Below are 22,259 nucleotides of genomic sequence, written 5' to 3'. Positions count from 1 at the left end.
TCCACATATCTCAAACGGTGACACATGGAACCACTGTTTCACCTGACTGCACTGTTACTCAATCACTTAAATATTAGAGGTAACAATTTCACACATCCCCAAGTGCATTTGAAAAATGTTAAGGTACTGCATTTTTTTTACAGTTGCTCTTACATAGGATTTTAAAATCCTATTACAGTATTATGCAAATTAGAACAGTAAAGATTATGTGAACAGAGGAACTGGGATTCATACGCACTAGAAACAAATAATCTACTGAGAAGGTTTTATTATTCTATACTGATAATAATCAAATCCCAATAGTAATGAAAGAATTAAGCTTTACTCTGATGTTAAATACCTTTTCTGACCAATCATTCAGATAGATTAATGCATGCAATTATTACTAAAGAAGGCTCAAGCACTTCAACATCAGAACTAGTCACCATTAGAGAATGTAGTTCAGTTTTGAAGAGATATTTTCTTCAAAGAATTTTCAACTCGATCCCTTTGCAAGATAACACTTCCCTTTAACTGTGGCTCTACATGGCAAAAGAAGTGCAAACCAAGCAGACAGCTGGAATGAATGCAAAGAGAATTTAATGGGCAAGCTTCTAATAAGCTTTATACTATACCTTAGCATTTTTATTTTTAAAAATCTGTACGTAAAATAACAACTGCAAGTTAGTGAGGAACAGCCTGGAATCTACAGACTGAATATCGATATATTGAGTGATGTGTGAAATTCAGAGAATCAGAAGGAAAAAAACCCATCGAGATCTGTAAAAAGCAGATCAAGCCAAGGAGTGCGTTTTTAAGTATTGTATAAGTGAAAACACTAACCAAAGAAAATTATAAACTTTCAATAGCTTCCAAACCATTTAAACATCAAAGTTTACAGAGGCTGGTTTATTTTGGTGGGTGATCTAGAGGGGAATTTAACTCCTGGTTCCACCTACTAGCACCACAAGCAATTATGGAGTCCAAAAGTTCAAGTTCGTTTCCAGGTCAGAGAGTTGCTAGCTCATGTCCTCTTGATAACAATTATTAGAGAAATCCAGCTTATTGACCTCTGTTTCACAATAAAGCCCACTAAAGCTGCCCTTGACCCTGCCATTAGATGCCAACAAACGAATTAAAAAAAATTCAACAAACATGGAGAATAAACACCCATTACGTTCCTAGAACAGCTTCTCAAGTTACCCCATGGTTCTGGCAAAGTTCACACGCGCTGTTCTTGCCCCTGTGAACTATGGTTTTCATTCTCAGTATTAACTTGAATGAAATTCACTTTAGATACCATTCGACCATTTTCAGGATTTCTTCTCATTTCACAAAACCAAGAAATGCAATGGTATTCTGGCTGGAAGGCTAGCAGTCCTTCAGCCTACACTTATTGTTTCATTTATTACAAACACAAAAATTAAGGCTGTTTTTTTCACCATAATTAATGCAAACAACCATATGGCTTATGAGTAAACTCTCCATTTAAACGGTTCTTCAGCTTTTCTAAATGGTTGTGCCTCTTCAAAACTACAACTGATCTGTTCTTGCTCCTACTCGGCTTACACCTTTCAGGAGGTACCAGGGACCAGCACCACAGAGATTAAAGAAGATAGTCCAGACTTTACACCTCGCTCACTTCCAGTTTAAGGATCTCAACTGGTCCGGCTGCAATGTCTTTCAGATCCCTGTAAGACATGCACAACCGCCTAGAGATAACTTTCAGTTAAACATTTTTCCCCTTACACTTTCCTGATGCTTCCCCTTCTATCCTGCTCTTAATATTCCCTGCTTTTCAATTCTGTTTTAATTTCAAGTCCATTCTCAGCCTCCTTTATCTGTTTGCCAAAAGGCACCTGAGAAAGAAACTAGGTGGCCAACGTGCATTCACGTCCACAATTCTGCCATAAAAATTTCAGTCATGGCAATTTTTTAAAATCCACAATGAGTTTTTTAATTGTTCCCTGAGACTGAATTATTGGAACATGAGAAGAGAACAAATTCAACTTTCTTGCCATCCCTCTTAGAACCTGTTCTTGGCAACATTAACAGCATGATGCAAGCGACATTTTTTTTTTGAGCCAAGTACTTTATTGATTATTGAGGTGACAGACAGTGCTTTCTCCTGCAGGTTGAGAAGCGATCAAGCCTTCAGCTGTCAAACAATGTCTCTACAGTTTATATGCAGTGTGGGTATTCCAGCTGTGATAGAGTATCTGGTTATCTCAAAGACTCCAAGACTGTCATTGGCATTTAAACAGCAAAAAATAAATGCAGTAGCAGTTTAAGCAACAGCAAATGTTTAATATACAAAACAATATAAAAAAGCAACAGTAGCACTAGAAAAATATAAACAGAGATCTTGTAATAAAATTCCCCCAAAGCCTTAACAGAATCTGTATGAACATTACAAAATGACAAACTACAGATTACAAGGTGAACCGTTTACGAAAGCATGAGATGGAGATGCACGCTGATCCATACAGACGTCTAAGGCGGCATTTTAAAGCTTTGCTTTTAATTTTGCCGCTAGAGCAACGACTTCACACAGTTCCAGAAAGATTAGCGTTTCTGCACTGACGTTAAAACATGTGACAAGAAAACAACCCCGCTGCGGCACTTGTGCTAGGAAATCCAACGCAAAACTTCCAAGGGAAAAAGCTCCCGCAAGTCTGGCGCAGCCCCCCCGCCCCGCCGGCCGCCCGCCCCCGGCGGGGAAGCCCTGCGAGCCGGCTGCCGCAGCCTGCCCCGACCTGAGGGCGCGACGCCGTTCCCTTCGCGCCGATGGTAACTCCCGGCCGCTGCGAGGCCGGGCCGGGCGCGGAGCCCGCTGGCGGGGCAGCCGTCGGGGCAGCGCGGCCGGCTCAGGCCGCGGCCGCGGCCGCCTCACCTGCGCGGGCCTGGGCGGCGGCCGGCGCCCCGCCTCGCCCGGCTCCCGCCCCGCCGCAGCCGCAGCGCGGCCCCTGCCCGCCTCCGCGGCGGCCCCGCCAGGCCGCGCCGCTCGGCCGCCGGCGGGATGCCCCCCGCCCCGGCGCGGGCCCGCGGGCCGCCCGCCGCTCCCTCCCCTCGGGCCTGCCCCTGGCGCCGCTCCCCGCGGCCGCCTCCCGCTCCCTCCCCGCGCCGCGCCGCGCCGGCTCGGACTCCCCCCTCTCACCCCCTCCTCCAGCTCCTCGTCCGAACCCGCGTCCTCAGGCTGGTCCAGGTCGATGTCGAACACGCCCGCCATGGCGCGGGTGCGAGCCGCGGCGCCGCCGCCCCTCCCTGGCTCTGCTGGCTGCGCGGGGCCTGGGCCGCCTCATGGGCCCGCACCCCCCAACTCCGCCACGGCCGCCATCACCGGCTGCGCGGCCCCAGCGCGCCTGCGCCCCCGCCCCGGCTGCGGGCGCCGCGCAGGCGCACAACAGCTGCCGGCGCCGGCCGGGGCCGCACTGAGCACGCGCGGCGGGGACGCCGCCGGGCGGCCGGGCGCTGTGCGGGGGGTGAGCATGCGCAGTGCGCGCCCGCCCGCCCCGCTCCTGGCAGGGAGCATGCGCAGAGGGCGCGGCGAAGCCGCTGGGCGGGAGCATGCGCACCGCCCCTCGTGAAGCCCAGGGGACGGACCCGCGGTCCCGGCCTGCCCCGCCTCCCCTCCGCGCATGCGCGAAGCGGGTCGTTCGAAGGCGCCTCTCGGTCCCGGCCGGCGGGGAAGGGGACGGCGGAGCCAGGGGGCTGCGCATGCGCTGTCGCCTCCCCCCCCGCCCCTCAGAGCGGGGCGTCGAGGTCAGCCCTGAGGAGGGGCCGGCGGCCGGTGGGGCTGGGGGCGGCCGGCGCTGCCCGGGCGGGGGGCAGGCACCCCGGGAGGGCAGCCGTACCGGCGGGGAGGCCCGGGCGGGAGGGGGCCGGCGAGTAAAAAGGCTCGGGAGGCGGGGGAGGTGGCCGAGCGAGGTGAGGGCTGGGTGACGGGCAGCTGCGGGAACATGGCGGCCCCGGAGGGAGCGTGGGCGGGCGGGCGGGCGGGGGCCGGTCTCCCCAGGCGGGCGGGTGGCTGCAGCTCTGGAGAAGAGGGCGCAAGCGAGAGCTGCCTGCTCCGAGTGGCAGCCGCAGAGCACACCGAGAGTAGGCACGGCAGGGTCGGTACCACACGCGTGGGGCGGACACGAGCCTTTTCTTAAAATCGTTTACAGATTTATTTATTTTCTGCTGTGAGGAATAACTCGGCCTTGCTGTAGCACACAGGCTGGCCTTAGGCTGTGAGGTGCAGACTGGCAGCAGTGCTGAAATCAAGCACGGGAATCAAAAATAGCACATACCTGCCTGCAAAATGCAGCAGGATCGCGTTACAGGCGCTGGCAGTTATCCAAAGAATGCTGTTACAGAAGTGCTCCGGCACAGCTGGGATGATAATGAAAAATAGCAGCCCCGAATAATGAAGTGAGTTAAAAAAATTGACCTTGTTTCTGTGAAAGGAGAATAGAAAAGTGAGAAGCCAGAGCTACTGCAAAATGCTGAGTGGGGGAAAAAATGTCAAAACATACCAGTACTGAATCAAAAACTTTGCTCTCAGTGGTGGAAGCAAGGGGAATACTCTAGGGAATCCCTTTGTCACCTCAGCAGATTTTGGCATCAGGCCCATTGCCGTACAGGACTGGAAATCAGCTACATTTTTGAACAGGCTTCGCAGTTCTAAAGGCATATGGTCCTTTCTTATTATGCCTATTATGCTTTTCCAGCCTAATCCTATAACTTTGTTGGAGTTATAATTATTTGTTTCTATCCTACCTTACTAAGCAAAAGTAAGAAAACAAAGACTTTGCTTGCTGTATGGTTGGTTTCAGCCCGTTGAGATGTATAGCAACAGTAAACAGACTGATTTCCTGTGAACTGCCATCTGCATTCTTCTGACGTTCAGGAAAAAGCGCTGACAGTCTGCTTTTCCCCAGAAATAGCCAGTAGTTGTAGCATAGGCTTCTCACTAGAGCTCCTCAAACAATTGCAAAACTGGTAAGAAATCTACTCGTCAGAACGTTTTTCCCCCCTCTCTTTTCCACAGTTTACTAAAGGCGTACTTTCCTTTTTTAGGCTTAAATACAAAGTGAATAAGAATGTCAATAGTCACAGTCCAGCTTGGTCAGTGCGGTAATCAGGTTGGTCATGAGGTGTTTAATGCTATCTGCAGTGACGTCCGTGGCACACATGGGTTGTGCTCCAAGAAGGAGAATGAATCCTACCATGATGCTTGCAAAGAACGTTTTTTCAGTGAGGAGGAACCTGAAGGTACAGCATTTAAGTGTTTGCTTCCCACAGAGGGTCTCGTTTCCAACCTGGTATAGATAAGAGTACGGAAATAATAAAAGTCTTACCTTCAGTTGAAGAATGAGTTTTACCTTCAGTCTTGAAGAATTGTCACAACCCTCTGCCTTCACAACATTGCTAACAACCATGGAAACAAAATCAGCGCAGTAATGTGTCTGAGACCACAGAGCAAGTCTGCCAGTAACACAGCTGGAAACTGTGCATATATGCATACATAATCTTTCCTTCCAAACATCTGCATTTTCTGCTGTAGATAGATTATACCATGGAGCTGTATTTGGTTTTATCAAATGCATTAAGTGGTTTCTTTCCTGGAAGATCTATGGTCTCTAGAGTTCAGATTTGTCTTTGGAACAATGGGTGGTTCTCCAGAAATCGGGGGCATTGCCAGGTCCTCCTTTCTGTACCCGCCTGTACTGTCCCATTAATAGTTCGGCTTCCATGGGTGGGAGGAATACAATTTGGGCTGTGGTGCAAATCTGTCCATCTTTACGTAAACAAGTTCTAATATTGGCACATTATTCTTAGTTTTGTTTTTCTTCCTATCCAGTACCTGTTGCCCGGGCTGTGCTTGTTGACATGGAACCTAAAGTAATCAGCCAAACCTTATCAATAGCTGCCAAATCTCGCTGCTGGAAATATGATGATCGGTCGCACTTCTGTCAGAAGCAAGGGTCTGGGAACAACTGGGCGAATGGGTATGAAGAATTGTTTCAAGCTTCACTAAGGGAACTGTAGAGGCTAGTGAGCTGTCTAGACTCTCTAGGAGCGGTACTATTGCAGTTGTGCCAGGTACAGAGTACGTAACATTAACCTGATTTATTTTTAATTTAGAATAGCAATATATATAGCAGCAAGATTTCTAAACTGCTTTCTGCAAGGTGAAATTGGTATTTACAGTGAAAATGTAACATTTTAGAATAAAGTGAATATATTTGATTTAAGAATAGGAAACAATAAGCATGGTTTATAAACAGCTATTTTGCAAAATGTCACAGCTGAGGATTGTTTACTGCAGATGGAATGGGTGACGTAATGTCAGGTTATATAAATAAGAAGAGTATCCTTTATGAATAGCTTCACCTTACTGCTTTTATTTTGATATAACCTGCCATGTCTCGCTGTTTTGTCTTTTATGCAACAGGTACTCTGTTCACGGGCCTAGACACAAAGAAGTGATAATGAATCTGGTACAAAAAGAAGCAGAGAAATGTGATCGACTCGGTGGATTTTTCACAATAATGAGCATGGCTGGTGGTACAGGATCTGGCTTGGGAGCATTTGTGACCCAGTGTTTAAGAGATGCTTTTCCAACCTCATTTATACTAAACCATGTTATCTGGCCCTACGGCACTGGTGAGGTGACTGTTGTATTGCCCAGAGATATTCTGCAAGTTATAATCACTATTTATTATTAAACATAAAATACCTGCAGCTGAAATAAACTAGAACAGAGATACCTTTTACTTTTTAAAAGTTCAACATGACAGAAAGTAACACAGCTAATGAATTGTTTGCCTAATATTTGGTACATGTCGTTTCACAAAAAAAAAAAATCTTGATAATATAAGTGCTAAAGTATAATACAGTTTCATGAGAAGCTCTATTAGCTAACTAGAAATCTCCTGTTATGATAGTATCTCAGCATTATAATCAGTTCCCAGACAGATTTTATTCTAGCATGTTTGTATGAACTGAGGATAACATGATTTTCACAGGTCTTGCTCTGTCCATGAAAAAGCTCTGCTAGCTCCTGACCTCATTCTGCACTTCGGCAAAGAAAAGTAATCACTTCCTAAATCATAACTGAGGAAATGCCAGTAGCCAGAGGATTATAAACTCGAAAGAGATTAAATTGTTTGACTCTCATTTGTGTGTATTTTTTGGTTGTTTGTTTCCAGGTCATTGTTCAAAACTACAACTCTGTTTTGACCCTGTCACATCTGTACCAGTCATCAGATGCCCTTCTTGTTCATGAAAATGATGTCATTCACAAGATCTGTGCTCAGCTGATGAATATTAAACAGATCTCCTTCAGGGATGTAAATCAAGTCATTGCCCATCAGCTGGGGAGCGTCCTCCAGCCCACGTACACAGCAGAAAGTGGCTTACGCTATAGCAGAAACCCATTAGGTATCTAACTATAATATAGCTGCCTAATGCATTCTCACACCTATTTCTGTAGTCATTTCATGCTGTGAATTTAAGTTCTTCGGTCTCCTTACTCAAATATTCAGATACATCCCAAGTTTTAAGATATGAAAAGTGAAGCAAAAGACCTAATTTAGAAGTTCAATCAATTCAAAAATAGAACCCCAGCTTCTGGTTTCATTCTTTACCAAAAGAACCCTGCTTCTCCTTTTTCAAGTGATTACAGACACCCTTGTACCTATTTACATTTCAGAGGAAATTGGTGCAGGACAGTAATTTTGGACTGAGTTTTACATTTCACATTAGGTTAGAAGTTTCTATAAACTGAAACAAAATGAAAGTTTTGTGTTTTGCTCAGGCAGAAGACAGGCTAGCATACAACTCGGTAGAAACAAGCAATGGGCTGACATTGGCATCTTTAAGGGATTAGAGAAAGTTACCCATATTGCCAAGAGTTTTGCTTGTAAAATTAAATTTTCACATCTGTCTGTCAATCTCTTTAGCAGTGCATAGGGTCTCTGAGATTCTGAGCCAGACTATAAAGTGAGACAAGTCTAAATTGTAAAATGAGAGCTACTAACATGCTTGTATAGAACTCAGTAGTATGTAGCAAGTTTGCATTACCTTGTCTGATGTGTGTCCATATACTTGTCAAATTAAACTTTTATATATCCTTTGTTTCTTACCTTAAATTGCTAGATCTTTGTAAAATTCCTCACTCCCTTCTCCTATTTTAGCTAGCCTATGCGATATTTTTGGCAGAACTGAGCAGCTGTTAATTTCTTCTTTCAGGAGACTTAATGGAGGCGTTAGTTCCACATCCTGAATTCAAGATGTTGGGTCTTCGTAACATACCTCAGATGCCTGAAAACTCCCTCGCTTATAGCACATTCAGTTGGCCTGGACTCATCAAACATTTAAGGCAGATGCTCATTGCTAATGCTAAAATGGAGGAAGGTAAAAAGCATTCACTAGTCTTCAGTATCCATCACTCTTCAAGCATTTATTTTTACAGATGAAATAAAGCTTATTGTTTTGTGGAGCTCACTGATGAGCCTTAGTCAGTTCAGAAACAAGCTGCTGCCCTCAGACACCAGGAATTTGCCTCTACATAGCCAGCTGCTCCTTTAACTATTCACTCAGCTGCCAGAGAAGCTCCTGGCTTGCTCCTGTTTTTGCTCCCAGACATCTCAGTTAATTATAACTATTGAAAAGACACAAAACAAACAGTTTTAGGCTGTGCACATAATCTACATGATTAATTTGGAACATTCCTTGGATAGTTAGTTCTGCTACGCTTTTTCTTTCTACACCTTCTACTAATAAAAATCATGCTTAGCTCTCCCATATCATTTACATGGGGAATTCAGTATAGCTTCCAGTTATGCAAAGAATGGGCTGGCAGATTGCTAAGTATAGAAACAAGTATCCTTTTCTCTGGTAAGACTAGTGGCTACCAGGCAAATACTGCTGGATTAGCACTGTTTTTCTCTAAGAATTGTGTAATTGCTGCTTGACTAACGTGCAGAAGCTACAAACTCTAGTATGATCTCGGCTTGGGGCACAGTGTTAGTTACCATCTGACTCTTCAGCTAGTCTGAATCCATATCTCATGAAACATTAACTTTCTTGTATCTCTTTTTTGCCAAAATCTCATAGGTATTGATTGGCAAGTACGGCCACCACGTCTAGGCTCCTCCATCGCCTCCAGTCATTCCGCAAACAAGCCGCTGCATTTCAATACTTCCATTGCCAACCTGGTTATCCTGCGAGGAAAAGATACGCACAGTGTAGACTTAGGTAAGAAGGAAAAACATGGTACCTCAGTGATTCTTGTTTGACATCTCACTGTTTTCTTTGCAACCATATCTAATGAAAGTGGAAAAAACCCGAGGCCACATATTTGGCTCCTAAGGTCAATATTTCCTCTAGAAACATTTTAATGCCCAAAGCCATGTTGTCTAATTGCTTAGGGCTGTTGTCTTTACAGCCGAGACTTCTGTGTTTCCTGAAGCACTTCAGGGAAGGAGGAAGAGACTGAAGTCCGTATATACGATAGGATTCTTGGCTATATTGTCTGAAAATATATTTAGCTGCTTCTGGAGTGATGAGTATAGCTTGCAGATGAAGTACCAATACAAGAGTATGCTTCTAGATAATCTGATGAATCTGTTTAAAACAGTCACATTTTCAACAGGCTGACCACTCTGCAGATTTTTTTCAAGGCCTGAATTGATCTGCCGAGCGTTGATTGGGTCCCACAGGACTACGGAGATCAAGATGTAGGAGCTTGTAGCTTTACATTTGTCAAAAGGGCTGTCTTATTTCTGCTACAGGAAGTTTCCGAGATCCCTCATTATACACATCATGGCTAAACCCTCAGGATGCTTTTAATGCCTGGAAAACACCAAGAGCGTTTAACAAGTACGAAAAGTCTGCTTCTTTGGTCAGCAATAGCCAGTTCCTGCTGAAACCTCTTGACAATGTTGTAGGAAAAGCTTGGAATATGTTTGCTTCCAAGTAAGTGAAAATAATTATGCTGATACTTCATTTATAACTGCCAATATCTTCAGTGTTAGCAAAATCATTGTAAATACAGCTTGCTCTTTCAGCTAAGTACAGTAACGGTGAATAAGCATGAAGACTGTTCCCACACTTCAGTGGAAACATTTTTATGCTTGAAACACGATGGCAGGGTGAGGAACACAGTACAGTGCTTATGTTCTGTGGATAAGTGAGACCACATATTCTAGTGCTGTCAATTTGACTATTTTCTCAGTACTAAAACTTCCCAAATTTAGTGCATTCCAGCGTGACCATTCTAAAAATAACAGATAGAAACTCTTCTACTGATCATATAGTTTCTAAATTGTGTACAGACGTGCTGCACACTCCAGGAAACAAGTTCCTGGCTCAGTTCAAAAGCATTAGGGGATTTGTGTGTTTACTAAGTCTCCTGTGCTATTAGTTTGCTTTTTCATTAGAACCAAGATATCTAGAAAATAATTGCCTCTTTACTTTGATCATCATGAAACCAAGGTTACTGCATGTCACAGCAGATGTCTGCTAAAGATGAGTTTCTAGCACAGGAATTCCAAATTAAAAGCCAAAGGAGGAAAACTGCTTCCACTAGCTTAGCTCCTGGTTTTACCATGTGTTACAAAAACACCAGTGATGAGAAGCAAGCTATCCTGCACACACAGGTTTAGGCTTTGCATTTCAAATCTATAAATTACTTTTCTCATTTAACAGTCACTTCTCCTTCCATTTCCCAGTTAGCCCAATTTTGTTAGTCACAATTTTGTTTCCTTAAGCAATACACAAAGTTATAAAAGCTATTAAAAACAAGTCACGACTTACCAATAAGTATGAATTACAAAATGAGTTCAAGAGAGCACAGTAGAAACTACCCAGCGTGGTTATTGGGTAGAAACCAATCTTCATTTGAAGTTGTTAAAATAACTATATAATGTGATTTCATGTGTCAGATTCTTCACTGATTTCTAATGTCTAATCCATTTTCCTACTGTGACTTCAACACACAGAGCCTATATTCACCAGTACACTAAATTTGGCATCGAAGAGGAAGATTTCCTGGACAGCTTCACAGCTCTGGAACAAGTTATCTCCAGTTACACCACCCTTTGATTTTTTTTTTTTTTTAAATGGTCTGAAATAGAACTTTTCTGAAGGAACCCAGCGCTGGAAAACCTTCCACCGCCTTCTTGAAGTATATAAATTACTGGACTGTAGCTATTTTTCAGTCTTGTAAGCAGCGTGTGCATGTGTTGGAATAGTAAGAACTGAATCAGAACTGAATATATTCATATGGGCAGGTATTATTCATATTTAATATACCTAATAAATAGCTATTTTTCAATACCTTTGATACGTACTGTAGGTAACTCTTTGGACATCATTTTTGGCACTGGATATTTTTCATCAAGCATGTCTATACAGAAGGATTTTTCTCCAGACTAAACTCTCAGCATCTAAACTATCATGAACTAATGTGTGATAAAAATTGTGTGCTTGACTCCAGTAGTAAGGCATTCATGATCCTCCAATTTCCATTTTTCGTGATAACACTTGGCCCTAGAATGCTTCAATATTGATCAAAATGCACAGAATCAGAATTATTAACCCAAACTCCATTGGGCTATCATTCAAGAGCCAGTAGTCTGCCACGTATTCCTTTAAAGCGAAGTAAGACCTAAATTCTACTTTAAAAACCTTAACCTTGACAAAAATAGCGGAAGTTTTGAACCATCTTTTAAAAAAGGTATTAAGGGTTCTTAATTTTCCTGTCAACCTCAAGTTATATTAGAGATTATAATGAATTGTATGCTTTTCTGGCCATTTCACTGTGCCATGTTTTCAAGTAGTGTCACCTACCAATTGGAAAGAAAAAAAATGCCTATAGCACATCAGAGGTCTTGGCTATTTGTTATAGGCAAACCATAGGTTTAGGCAAAACTACAACTCTTGCTCTTCTTCCTCTAAGTTAGAAGCAGGTAGGTTTTTTAAATTAATTTGTTATTTATTTAAACAGATTTGGGAGGAGAACTGCTGGTAGATTTCAGGTGTAAGAGCCTGTAATATAATATAATACTTATAATAGGTTGCATAATTTCAAAAGTCGATTTAAGAAACGGGCTCTTTTTTGCACACCTTTTACCACGACCACAAGGTGGTGCCCCTGTGAAGCTGCAGCCCGCAAACACTCAGCTGCACCGGCCGGGCAGGAGGAGGAGATTGCACTGGCTTGCGGGGCCACAGCCTGGATGCTTATAAAAGAGCGCGGGAGACCTAAGGATTGTGTTGTAACACCGAGCTTTCCTCCGCCTCTGTTAGCTTTTCACTTAATGGTAGGGAGAGCTTTGGGAATTCTTGCCATTCCTCCCCCATGTCATGCTGTTCTCCCATGGAAATAATTAAATAGGTATGCCAAGAATAAAAATTTAAAGATCAGTCTCAAGGACTTTTCCCTTGACAAGTGGACAAATCTCATAGTTTCCCTTTAGGTTTTAGTGCTGTTTCATGCCAGGCCTCTGAGCTTTTAACTAAAAGATGAGCATGCACATAGTATGATGCTAAATATGTTAAAGATGTTTTCAGTATGGCTAACGATACCCACATAGAAATTTTGCCCTGTTAGCAGTTCTGGTTTAAATTTTAAATCGTCAACGAATTAACACAGTGATAGATGCAGAAGTGACCTTGTAATTCTGCTAGGTTTCAGTTAGAGCACAGCAGGCGCTCCGTATTACTCTTATCTTTATTTCCTTTCCTGGTTTCATTTACCTCTTCAACTTTTGGTCAGGCCAGGTACTGGAGCACTAAAATCCCCCCCTGGAGCACCTGTTCTCAAACCAGCTCTGGCACACGACACCTGGAATGGCAAACAGACTTCTTGACAAGATTCAAGTAACTGTACGGTTGAATCTGAAGAAAATAAGTAAGTACTGGGGCTAAGTTCACAATTGCTCAAATATGCCCATAGTAAGAGCTGATGACTGGCATGGCTGTGTCAATGCGAGCCACAATGGACTCTGATAAATTTCACGGTAGCTTATAGACAAGCGATGTTAAGCTCTCGTGCCTTCCAAAAAAAAAAAGTTTCAACTGCCTGTTAGTAGTAGGGCAACTGTCAGCACACGTTAGAGTCTAGCCCTGGTTCATGCAGAAAAATTACCTGTGTAACTTAAGAGCTACATTGGTGCTTCAATTCAATAGCTAAATCATTAAATATACAAGGGAAGGAGAATCATTTGTGGGGCGGGTGGGGAAAACACAAGAGAGACAGCAAAGAGGAGAGAGCAGATAGGGTAAATATACCGAATAACTTTTCATATAAAAAGACACTTGGTATTTATGACAAAACATTTTGACAATGTTGTTCTTGCACACCACAGCAGATAGTCCAACAACTCACTCTGGTTTGCTATCTGTTTTCACTCAGCTGCTCTAATTCCTGGTTTAGGAACTCCCTCTCAAAAGGGGAAGACACAATAATCGTAGTTCAACTATTCAGCCGTACTTCAAGCCCTATACTGCTCAGTAAAATTTGAGTTGTTTGGAAGTTCAAAACTACATATAACTTTTGTTATAAAATATTACTTGTTATTTTTTTCACTAAATCACTTCCTGGCAGCTCCCAGCTGGGGGCCTGTGCTGATCCAAAGGGCTTTTCTAGTGGTGTGGCTTTGTCAGTTTCAGCCATTGCCTTTCACTTGGGTATTTCACAGAAGAAACTGGAGGAAAGATTGCACAAGAAGTTAAGATAAACAGCACTGGCAATTCAAGTTTGCAAGGAACAAAGGGTCAGGAAAGGAGACAGTACCGTGAGGTTCTCCCTCCTCCCTCCTCCAAAAGGCACAGGATGTTTAGCAACATAGAAATAATTTTCCCTAGTGTTTTCAACAGATACCAGATTGAGAACTTCTTCCAGTATCAGAAATGCAAACAGGTAACTCCATGTCTGAAAAAATTACCAAGTTCCAGGAATGCATACTCTTCCTCATTGTTCCACAGGACAGGTAGGAGAGATTTTTGAAAAGCTAAGGACAGATAATTCCTCTCAGAAACAAGGAAGAGAGCAATGGGTTATTTTACTGCTACATCAATAAGTAACTTTATTGCAGAAATAACCTTACGTTATCTCTAAGTAGTTATAATTCTGAGCATGAAGCAAATACAGCAGGCGCTTATTGCACCTATGAATGACAGACCCATTTATCCATTCTTTATAAGTGCATTTATTATTTATGGCTAATGTTAACTTTTAGTTAATGGAGCAGGATATTTGAAGGTTTTGTTTGCTTACGTTTGATGGCAGAATTTGGGCCACATCAGGAAACACAGCACGCAGCTAACGTATAAACCCAAAGCAAAAATAAAAATTGCTTTATTTATAGTTATAACATATAAAAACATGGAGGAAAGATTCTGCACCTCAAAGACACAGTTAGGCCAACAGGTTCATTATACTTAACAAGGATACTTCTGTAAGAACTTGTTCACAGTTAGGATTCAGGGAAAAATACTTCTACTTCCATGGGAGAACAAAGTTTTTCGAAGCAGCAATAGAGGATCACAACCATCAGCCAAATTTTGACAACACAGATTCCTCAAAACTAAAAAAAAAAGGGGGGGGGGGGGGGTGAAAACAAAAGTATAACTGTTGTATTAGCTGTTATAAGCCCTTTCATTGCTCTGGAAAAGAGATCGACAGGAATTGTTTTAGGCATCTCTAGCCTTCTTCCTGTTAGTGTTTTTCACTGCTGACCTCAGTTCTGAAATTCTCACACCCTTTCCCAAACGAAGCCTTCATTTTTTGATCTATGGCTGGATTCCTCTTTTTTTTCCCCAGGATGTGGAGAGGAGAGGGTCAAAGTGACAGGAAGTGAATAGCTATTACCGAGTTTTCATCATCTACAATTATATTAGAAGGCGAAGTAGTCATTTTCTGTTTTAGTGAGAAAATTAATTATGTAAAGAATAGTCTGAGCCTGGAAGAGGGCCTTTATCTCATTAGAAGTTAAAGTTAATGAGGTAGATCAGTCAGCACAAGCCAATGGCTCACTGAGGCAGGGACAACAGAATCAGTGGCCTTGACCTAGCTAGTTTTAGGCAAACTACCCACAGGATGTCCATAAATGAAGGAACAATGCGTCAAATCTCACTGTTGTTTTTTGTAACAGACAGGTGCAGCTCACTTGGAAGTTGATTCAAGGACTCTAACTATAGCAGATAGGTTTAATGAACAGGATAACTTTTATTTAGCCACAAAACAAACAAACAAACAAACAAAACAGAAACAAAAATTAACCTGTTACAAATAGTTTAAACATAATAACTGTCTGGGAAGTGACAGGGCACTAATGTAGTTATAGATACTTACAGAATCTTAGTGTAAATATATAAGGGACTTTTAAGAGGATTACCTGCGCAGATTTACCAAACTGGAACAGCTCAAGATGGAAGGGCAAAAATCTGTGGTTTCCACAACAACTAGGATTTTATATATAAGAAAGAAGTTATGTTCAAATTACCAGCTGATACACTACTAGGACATATTAAGGTACAAAAGGACAGTGAATTAATAATTCGTGTCCTTCTGCATTTGTTAATAAATTTAGTATAGATAAATATTATGAAATGAGGGACCAAACATCCAAAAGGAAAAATGGTCAGATGTCAAAGTGTACTTTAAAGAAGTCTGCATTTTGCTGGATACCACTTTAAAAACTGCACGAGTCATCAGGAATGTGATTCATGGATCTGATACGGTGCAAAAAACTTCCAAAAGGCATTGAGCTGCTGCCTTTCCTCCACTGCTTTCAAGGGCAGCCCAGGCACAGCCTTACCAAGGCAGCAAATTCCAGCGTAGGCTTCCTCCTCCAGCCTGCTGCCTCTGGCCTTCCTACCCCACCTCCGTCCACGCTCCAGAAGCACAGCCTGGACACTCAGCCAGCCTTTAACTCGCCGGGATGTAGAGCTGATAATCCTGAATTTTAACTATAGAGCCTTTCCGGCTCTTTCAGTCAAACTCGGAGTTCACAATGGTCCCTTCTGATTTCACATTGTATGAATCCTCTCCCTCTAGACAGCCACTTCCCCTCTGTCCGGGTGGGGGAATGAGTCACCTACCTCCGTGAATCAGCAGAACCTGCTTAACCCTTTCCCAGAAGCAGGAACAGCTGCAGATAGGGTGGTGTTTCAAACAAATGTTATTGCTAGCGATAAGGCGCACACGGGGAAAAGGTGCAGATGGCCTGAGATAAGAGATTAGAGCGGCTGCTTCTGCTAGTTGGGAAATGTAAAGGCAATTTTTAGAGATATAAATGTATTCCATGATAAAGATCACGGAAGACATCTAAACCTTAACCCCATAGTTCATACAAGCCTGAGAAATTCTGAACAGGGACTTCTAAGAGAGTCTAGCGGTATAAAACAAAGGCACAGGCCTCTGCCCCTACCTCTGTGAATCAGGTTGCAGAAACCTTCTTGTCTGCTAGTCTTAAAAGCAAATTTTTTAAAATATGGTATTTTACACAGTAAGAAAGACAGAAAAATAAGTAAAGTGAGGACTCTCTCTAGGCCAAGATTCCTATTTTAAAAGTAAGAGCAATAAGTAGAGAAACTAACTAAAATAAACCACTGCTTAATATAAAAAAGACAGAATAAACATTGCTTGAGCTTCAGTGAGCTATGAGCTTTTGTTTCACTAGTTATATGTGATGAGAAATAAACACCATGTTACATGGTGTATCTGCATTTAAATGGGCACGTTCTGTGAAAATGATTATTGTACATATTTGGTTACATGTACAATGTAATGTTTATTTAAAGGCTCACAAAAATACACTTCAGTTGCCTGAGAATGGTGTAATTGTGGTCAGATGGCATGATTTAATTTGAACTTTTGCCCAGCAGTCTCCAATATGTAATAGATCATTTACAGGAGCATGTAAGCAGAACACCGCCGAAGGAGCCAAATGGAAAGCAGCCTCATCCCACACGCCGAAGGTGTAATAAAATACTGACTCTGTGCTCGGTTGGCAAGGGCAGCTGTAGCTGTTCTTTATAATATCCTCAATAAGTATGGCGAGAGCTGGGCAGTAGTTCAGAGCTACTGCTCTCCAGATGGCTCAGAACAATACCGAGTTCAAGAATACATATTTCCATGTAAGCCTGCTTGCTGCTGGCTGCCATGCGTTTCTGCCACTTGCAAAGAAAACACTGGGAAACTTCCTCCCCACCCCACTTTGAGCAACTTCAGCCCGTATTACTACCTGATCCCGAGTCATCTCATCAGCAACTGTGTTTATGTACTTATTTGATGTTGTAAACTAGCAATTTCTCCTTCCTAGGCCAAATTTTGGTGAAGAAACCTAATGCAACTGTTAAAACAGTTTAAAACATAAATTTGGCAACTGATGAACAAATATCCCATTAAATACTCTTCTCCCAAGAAGAAAGCTTCCGTTCCCTCCCTACCCGACGTTAACTCAGGTTTTCACATTATTTTCCTCCATAAAGATTTAGTCAGGCTTCTCCACAAAACCAGTACTTTCACAGTGAAGTATTCTTATATAAAAAATAGATGCAAACCTCACGTGTGCTGTGAAAGGGAAGCTTATTCTTTAATGACATTATAAAGGAAACCTGAACTTGCTTTAGTACACGTGGGGTCCTGTTCAAGCTGAACAAAACCCCAGTCAACAGGCCTGAATGCATCCAAAAATAGCTAAGCACCAAGAGCAGACAGGGCTGCGAGGACCGAGAGGAGAGACATCAGCGGCAGTTTTAAGCGAGGACTCTCAGGATCAGGTCTGCCAAACACCACTAAAAACACTTTCCTTATTCACTTAATTGGAACGGTCCTCTCCCAGTCACAGCTGAAATCTGTTGCCAAAGGACAGCACGGGAGATTTCTACACTTAAAAACACCAGGCTCTTCGTGGGCAACCACCCCAATTTTAGTTCATGCACAAATGCTGCAGTGTGGTTTGCCACGTGGAGGCTGTGCACAGGCAGAAGTGTTTAAGACAGGTTTACAAAGAGGTTAAGGGGGAGGCAACAGAACTAAAATCACCAATTGCATTAGCAGACCTAGTAGAAACACTGCTTTGAATTTTTTTTGGCATCCATTACTTTGAACTTAACTAAATACCAGCTTCAGGCATCTTAAAAGTTTCTCTTCCTTGCTGCTCCCCACCTAGAGTCTTACGCAACACACACGGATGCATGTGACCGTATGTCACGAGAGGTCAGCTGGGCTGAGGTGAGACATAAAAATCAAGGAATTGGAGAAATGCAATCTGTTGTTATGAAATATCCTAAATATTACAGCTCTCAAGAAAACAGCTGCAGCAAACAAGAGGCACTGAGAGAAGCATGGTTTCTAAATAGACCAGAGAGATTTTGTGAACATGGCTAGATTTGTATGATGGTGTAAATCTAAATGTGTATTTTCTCTTTATGCAGGTCCAGTTTCTTTGAGAGACAGAAAAGAAATGCTGTGTGCACAAACCTGCTTTTTTCAAGCCTTTTCAACAGATGGAAAGAGCCTAAGAAACACGTGGTCTCAGGAAAGACACAGTGCCTTGAAACTCACACAGTTTCTACACGTAAGTGTGAACCTCGACCAAAGTATTCATGTGGTTTAGTTAGCAACAGCTTCTGCAAGAGAACTGCCAGTTTCTTTCCTGCCAATATGGATGGAAAACAGAGGTACCACAAGGTCATTGCATGCAGCTAGAACGAGCTTTGGGAAATGCATTTAACCTCTTAAAGAATTTCTTGCGCTTTTGTCCAGTGGTTTAGGGCAGAGTTCAACCTCCCCAGGCACACCGGGCACTGGTGGTGCCTGTGCTCAAGTAGCTTAGAGCCCTGGCTGACAGCTTCTGCCAAATCGATGCCGCCTTCCAGTGAAAAGGCTTTGGATCTCAGAAATGTCACGCAGATCAGCTGGTACCCCAGTAAGGTAATAGGTGGCTACCTACAGATTGATGTCATCAATCATAACTGTGGTCACAATCTTGCGTAAAACCAGGCGAAGGAACATTTCAGTGTAGCAAAAAGCACCTAAATGACATACTACCAAGGCCACAAGGAAACAAAAAGTTCCAACCACCTTTCATGTGGAGGCAGAACCAGACCTGCTCTGTTTTTAATGCTCTGTCACATTAGCATTAAAAAAACAAAACAAAACAAAACAAAACAAAACAAAACAAAACAAAACCAACCAAAACCGGTGGATTATGCCTTAAATCACGTGCATAGGCACACAGCCCTTCCCTCGCAGGACCCCTCAAGCAGGAACAGCACAGCAGTCACCAGAGAAAAGACACCAACTCGCACTTTTCACAAGGACAGAAAAGCAGTTTCTGAGGCCATGGGGAGAAGGGCGCGGTTTGCAGGGCAGTTATCAGAGCAGGGAACAATACCCTCAGCTGACAAGTCCTATCTCTTGCCTTTCATCAGGAAATAGCAGCTAGTTTCCTTATTACCAGCTGCCTGGGCAACTCATTTCAGCTTCTTGGGAAACCAGAACAATTAAGCTGGGAGTAACTCCCTTGAAACACAGAAGATGCAGCACACTTACTTATCCATATCTGAACAGCTCATCAAATGAGGTTCAGAGAAAGATAACCTTTGATTTAATGCTAATGTAGTCAGTGCTCTTTGAATCATTCCATGAGTGAATAATAATAATAAAACCCCTCTCGCACAATAAAGGGCAGTGTTAAAGGCAAAGTAAAGCAAAGCTTGGCCCATTTAACAGTTCCACATTTGCACATTTGTTTTACCACAACCGAACATCACTAGCAGCGAGCAGGCTGAATGACTTCACAGCTCAACAGCCTCTTCGCTTTAAATTCAGCAGAGAGTAATAGTCAGCTTTTTTGACCAAAATACCATTTTGCTGAATTCCTGACACACGCCAAGAAACCCGTCGCAGATTGCTGGGCTCCTCCCGCTTGCTTTCACCTGGAAGGCGATACAGCCAGACATCTTTTGCACGTTTGATGACAGTTTCTGCATTTGAGCTCCCTTTGCTCTTTTGACAACTGACCCAGGTTGTTACAGCCTCTCCCATTCATGCCACTACCAAAACAGTGTTTTGCTGCCTTTTATGAAAGCCGAGTGGATGCATGAGTAAGCAAGTGAAACGGATAAAGAAATAAATGCTAGCATTTCATGCCCTCAATTAGACACTTGATTTAGGAAAGTCACAGCAGCCTCAAAGAGTTTTTCAGTATAATCCTTTTAAAAATGAGTTTGTAAGAGCATATGCAAATATTTACCCTCAATCTAGCTCTGAACGCCCTAGCAGGGCGTTTTGCAGGGAAGGCGATTGCTTCACTCCCTGCTTCCTGAAGAGGTTCCAGCAACCCACCGCGGTTCCAGCAACTAAACCCTCACCTGGCCCAGCCTGCTCTCAGCCAGGGAGGGGTGTCCGCCCGGCAGGAAGCCCTCCCTGGCTCCTGCTCTCCCACTTCCACGTTCCACTTAGTGCGGCAATCTGGAAAAGGCTGGGCAAAGTACTGACAGTTTTTTCTTCTCCTCCAGAAAAAAAAAAAAAAAAAACAAAAAAACAACACCCCAAACACATTTACAGAAAAAAACCTAGAATTTTAAATCTCAGAAAAGCAACTTCAATTACCTTATATATAATTACATTCAACCTCTTATCTGCTGATTACAAAGTATTTTTTAACCATGTGCTTCAAAGAAAACAAAATTACTTTTGCCTCCAAGGAACACACCCAATCACCACTTATTTTTACACCTGCAATCAATTTTGTTCACTAATATTTATACTTGTGCTTGATAATCAGGGAAACATCCACAGTATTTGTGCTTGCAATTAGCACTGCCTGCAGTGAGAGGGAGGCCGATTCTCACAAATTAAATAATGAAACCCAAAAGCACAGCAGGGAAGGACTTTCTGGAACAGCATTAAGCCATCTTCAAGTATTAATGACAAGGATCTCTTAGCATGAACAGGCAGCTGGGCGACTTCAGAGGGAGCTGCTTTAACAAGAAACAGTGTGATATTGGGATGGAAGTAAGAAACTACAAGCAGGGACAGGGAGCAGGAGGTTTCCTCTTGGTTTTGATAGAGCTGAGGGAAGCGTGGAACTGGATGATTTGATCCGACACGGCCTGTGCCAGTCTCTCGGCTCGCCCTGGCACAGACCAGTGTGACCTTTTTAGCTTTGCTTACATCAGCACAATTCTTGCCCTGATCGGGTACATCGTGGCTGCCAGGGAGAGGGGCACGCCAGCGTGCTTACATCTCACACGGACTTCAAAGCACATCGTTGGTGAGGGACAATTCACAGGGCCGGCAGTAAGCAAGTAGAGAATTAGGAGAAGGATCAGCTGCAGCCCTACCTGACCTCAGCTCTGACGCGCTTCTCTGGAGTGTCAGGCTGGCGAATATGGCCAACTTTCCGCTTTGCTTCCTATTTACAGTGCACTTGTGAAAGCACAGATTTAGCCATGTTCCACAGATGATGAGACTAAACCAATCTCTATTGCCTCAAAGTCATCTTTGATGTTTAACCAAACATTAGTTGTTGTTACGAGGGCTGTTACTTCCGTGTGATTTTCAGTAATTCCAAGAAAAAAAGCAAGATACTTTATTCAGTGTCTAAGCTGCAAGAAGAATCAGCTAAAAATACAGTGATCCGTGCTAAGATGGTTTCTCTTGCAACACAGCTCACTTTGGATTTTTCTAACAGACTTTAAACTAGATTGACTGCTTCCAATGTGTGACTGGAAGTATGTACAACAAAACGGAACTTTGGATTAAGGGAGCAAAATACATGTTTCCAGATGAAATGCTAAAGGCTCCAGATCTTTCTTTGAAGCCACAAAATGCAATTGCAGATCTGTCTTCTAGATTCACACTTATTGTGGAATGCTCGGGACAACAAATTTCACAGCCTAACAACCAAGCTCAATATACAGACATGGAAACAATCCAGCTGAAATAAACACCGGGAAACAGTTATTTGTTTGTTTATTTAAGCAAACATAAACCTCTCCATTTGCAAATCTCATTAGGTTTGCATAACTTTCATTTCTATTATTTGTTACCTTTTACCAAGTCTTATTATCTCCCAGCGGCCGAGCAGGTAGAAGCAAGTAGAATGAGTAGTCCCTTCTTTAATAACGTTAGAAAGCTTCAAAATAACAGCATAGCTTATTGGAATGGACACATACAAACATGAGTTGCCGAACAATAGATATATATATTTCTCACTATATGTACGTAAACGTATATTGGAATAAGTGGGGGGGGAAGCTTTCAATTT

The 22,259-nt window shown here is 42.8% G+C and overlaps 2 protein-coding genes across 11 annotated transcripts in view; one reads left to right on the top strand and one right to left on the bottom strand.

Annotated features, from left to right (window-relative positions):
• RPS6KB1 (ribosomal protein S6 kinase B1) overlaps positions 1-3,325 on the bottom strand; it is a 58,841-nt gene extending 55,516 nt beyond the window's left edge. For all 9 annotated transcript variants that reach the window (XR_014229971.1, XR_014229972.1, XR_014229973.1 and 6 more), the window contains exon 1: positions 3,137-3,325. Coding sequence is in view for 1 of the 9 variants with exons in the window: in XM_082328363.1 (XP_082184489.1) it covers positions 3,137-3,208 (72 nt within the window). In the remaining 8 variants the exon portion in view is untranslated. The remainder of the gene's footprint in view (positions 1-3,136) is intronic.
• A 300-nt stretch (positions 3,326-3,625) lies between these two features.
• LOC309597931 (tubulin delta chain-like) lies at positions 3,626-20,494 on the top strand. 2 transcript variants are annotated; one of them, XM_082327935.1, is made up of 11 exons: positions 3,626-3,741; positions 5,041-5,235; positions 5,825-5,972; positions 6,419-6,635; positions 7,176-7,407; positions 8,218-8,382; positions 9,085-9,225; positions 9,762-9,945; positions 10,971-11,261; positions 12,749-12,883; positions 18,418-20,494. In XM_082327935.1, exons 2-9 carry the CDS (start codon positions 5,064-5,066, stop codon positions 11,071-11,073), a joined length of 1,362 nt encoding a protein of 453 aa, XP_082184061.1. In that variant the 5' UTR covers positions 3,626-3,741; positions 5,041-5,063; the 3' UTR covers positions 11,074-11,261; positions 12,749-12,883; positions 18,418-20,494. The 2 variants fall into 2 exon arrangements, with proteins under 2 accessions (XP_082184061.1, XP_082184062.1); XM_082327936.1 differs by lacking the exons at positions 3,626-3,741; positions 5,041-5,235; positions 5,825-5,972 and having other exon boundaries at positions 6,486-6,630.
• The last annotated feature ends 1,765 nt before the right edge of the window (positions 20,495-22,259 follow it).

The sequence above is a fragment of the Platalea leucorodia genome (assembly GCF_965183815.1).
Source record: "Platalea leucorodia genome assembly, chromosome: 16".
In the NCBI taxonomy this organism is placed as follows: domain Eukaryota; kingdom Metazoa; phylum Chordata; class Aves; order Pelecaniformes; family Threskiornithidae; genus Platalea; species Platalea leucorodia.
Note: the sequence above shows the minus strand (reverse complement) of the source record. Positions and strands in the feature narration are given on the sequence as shown.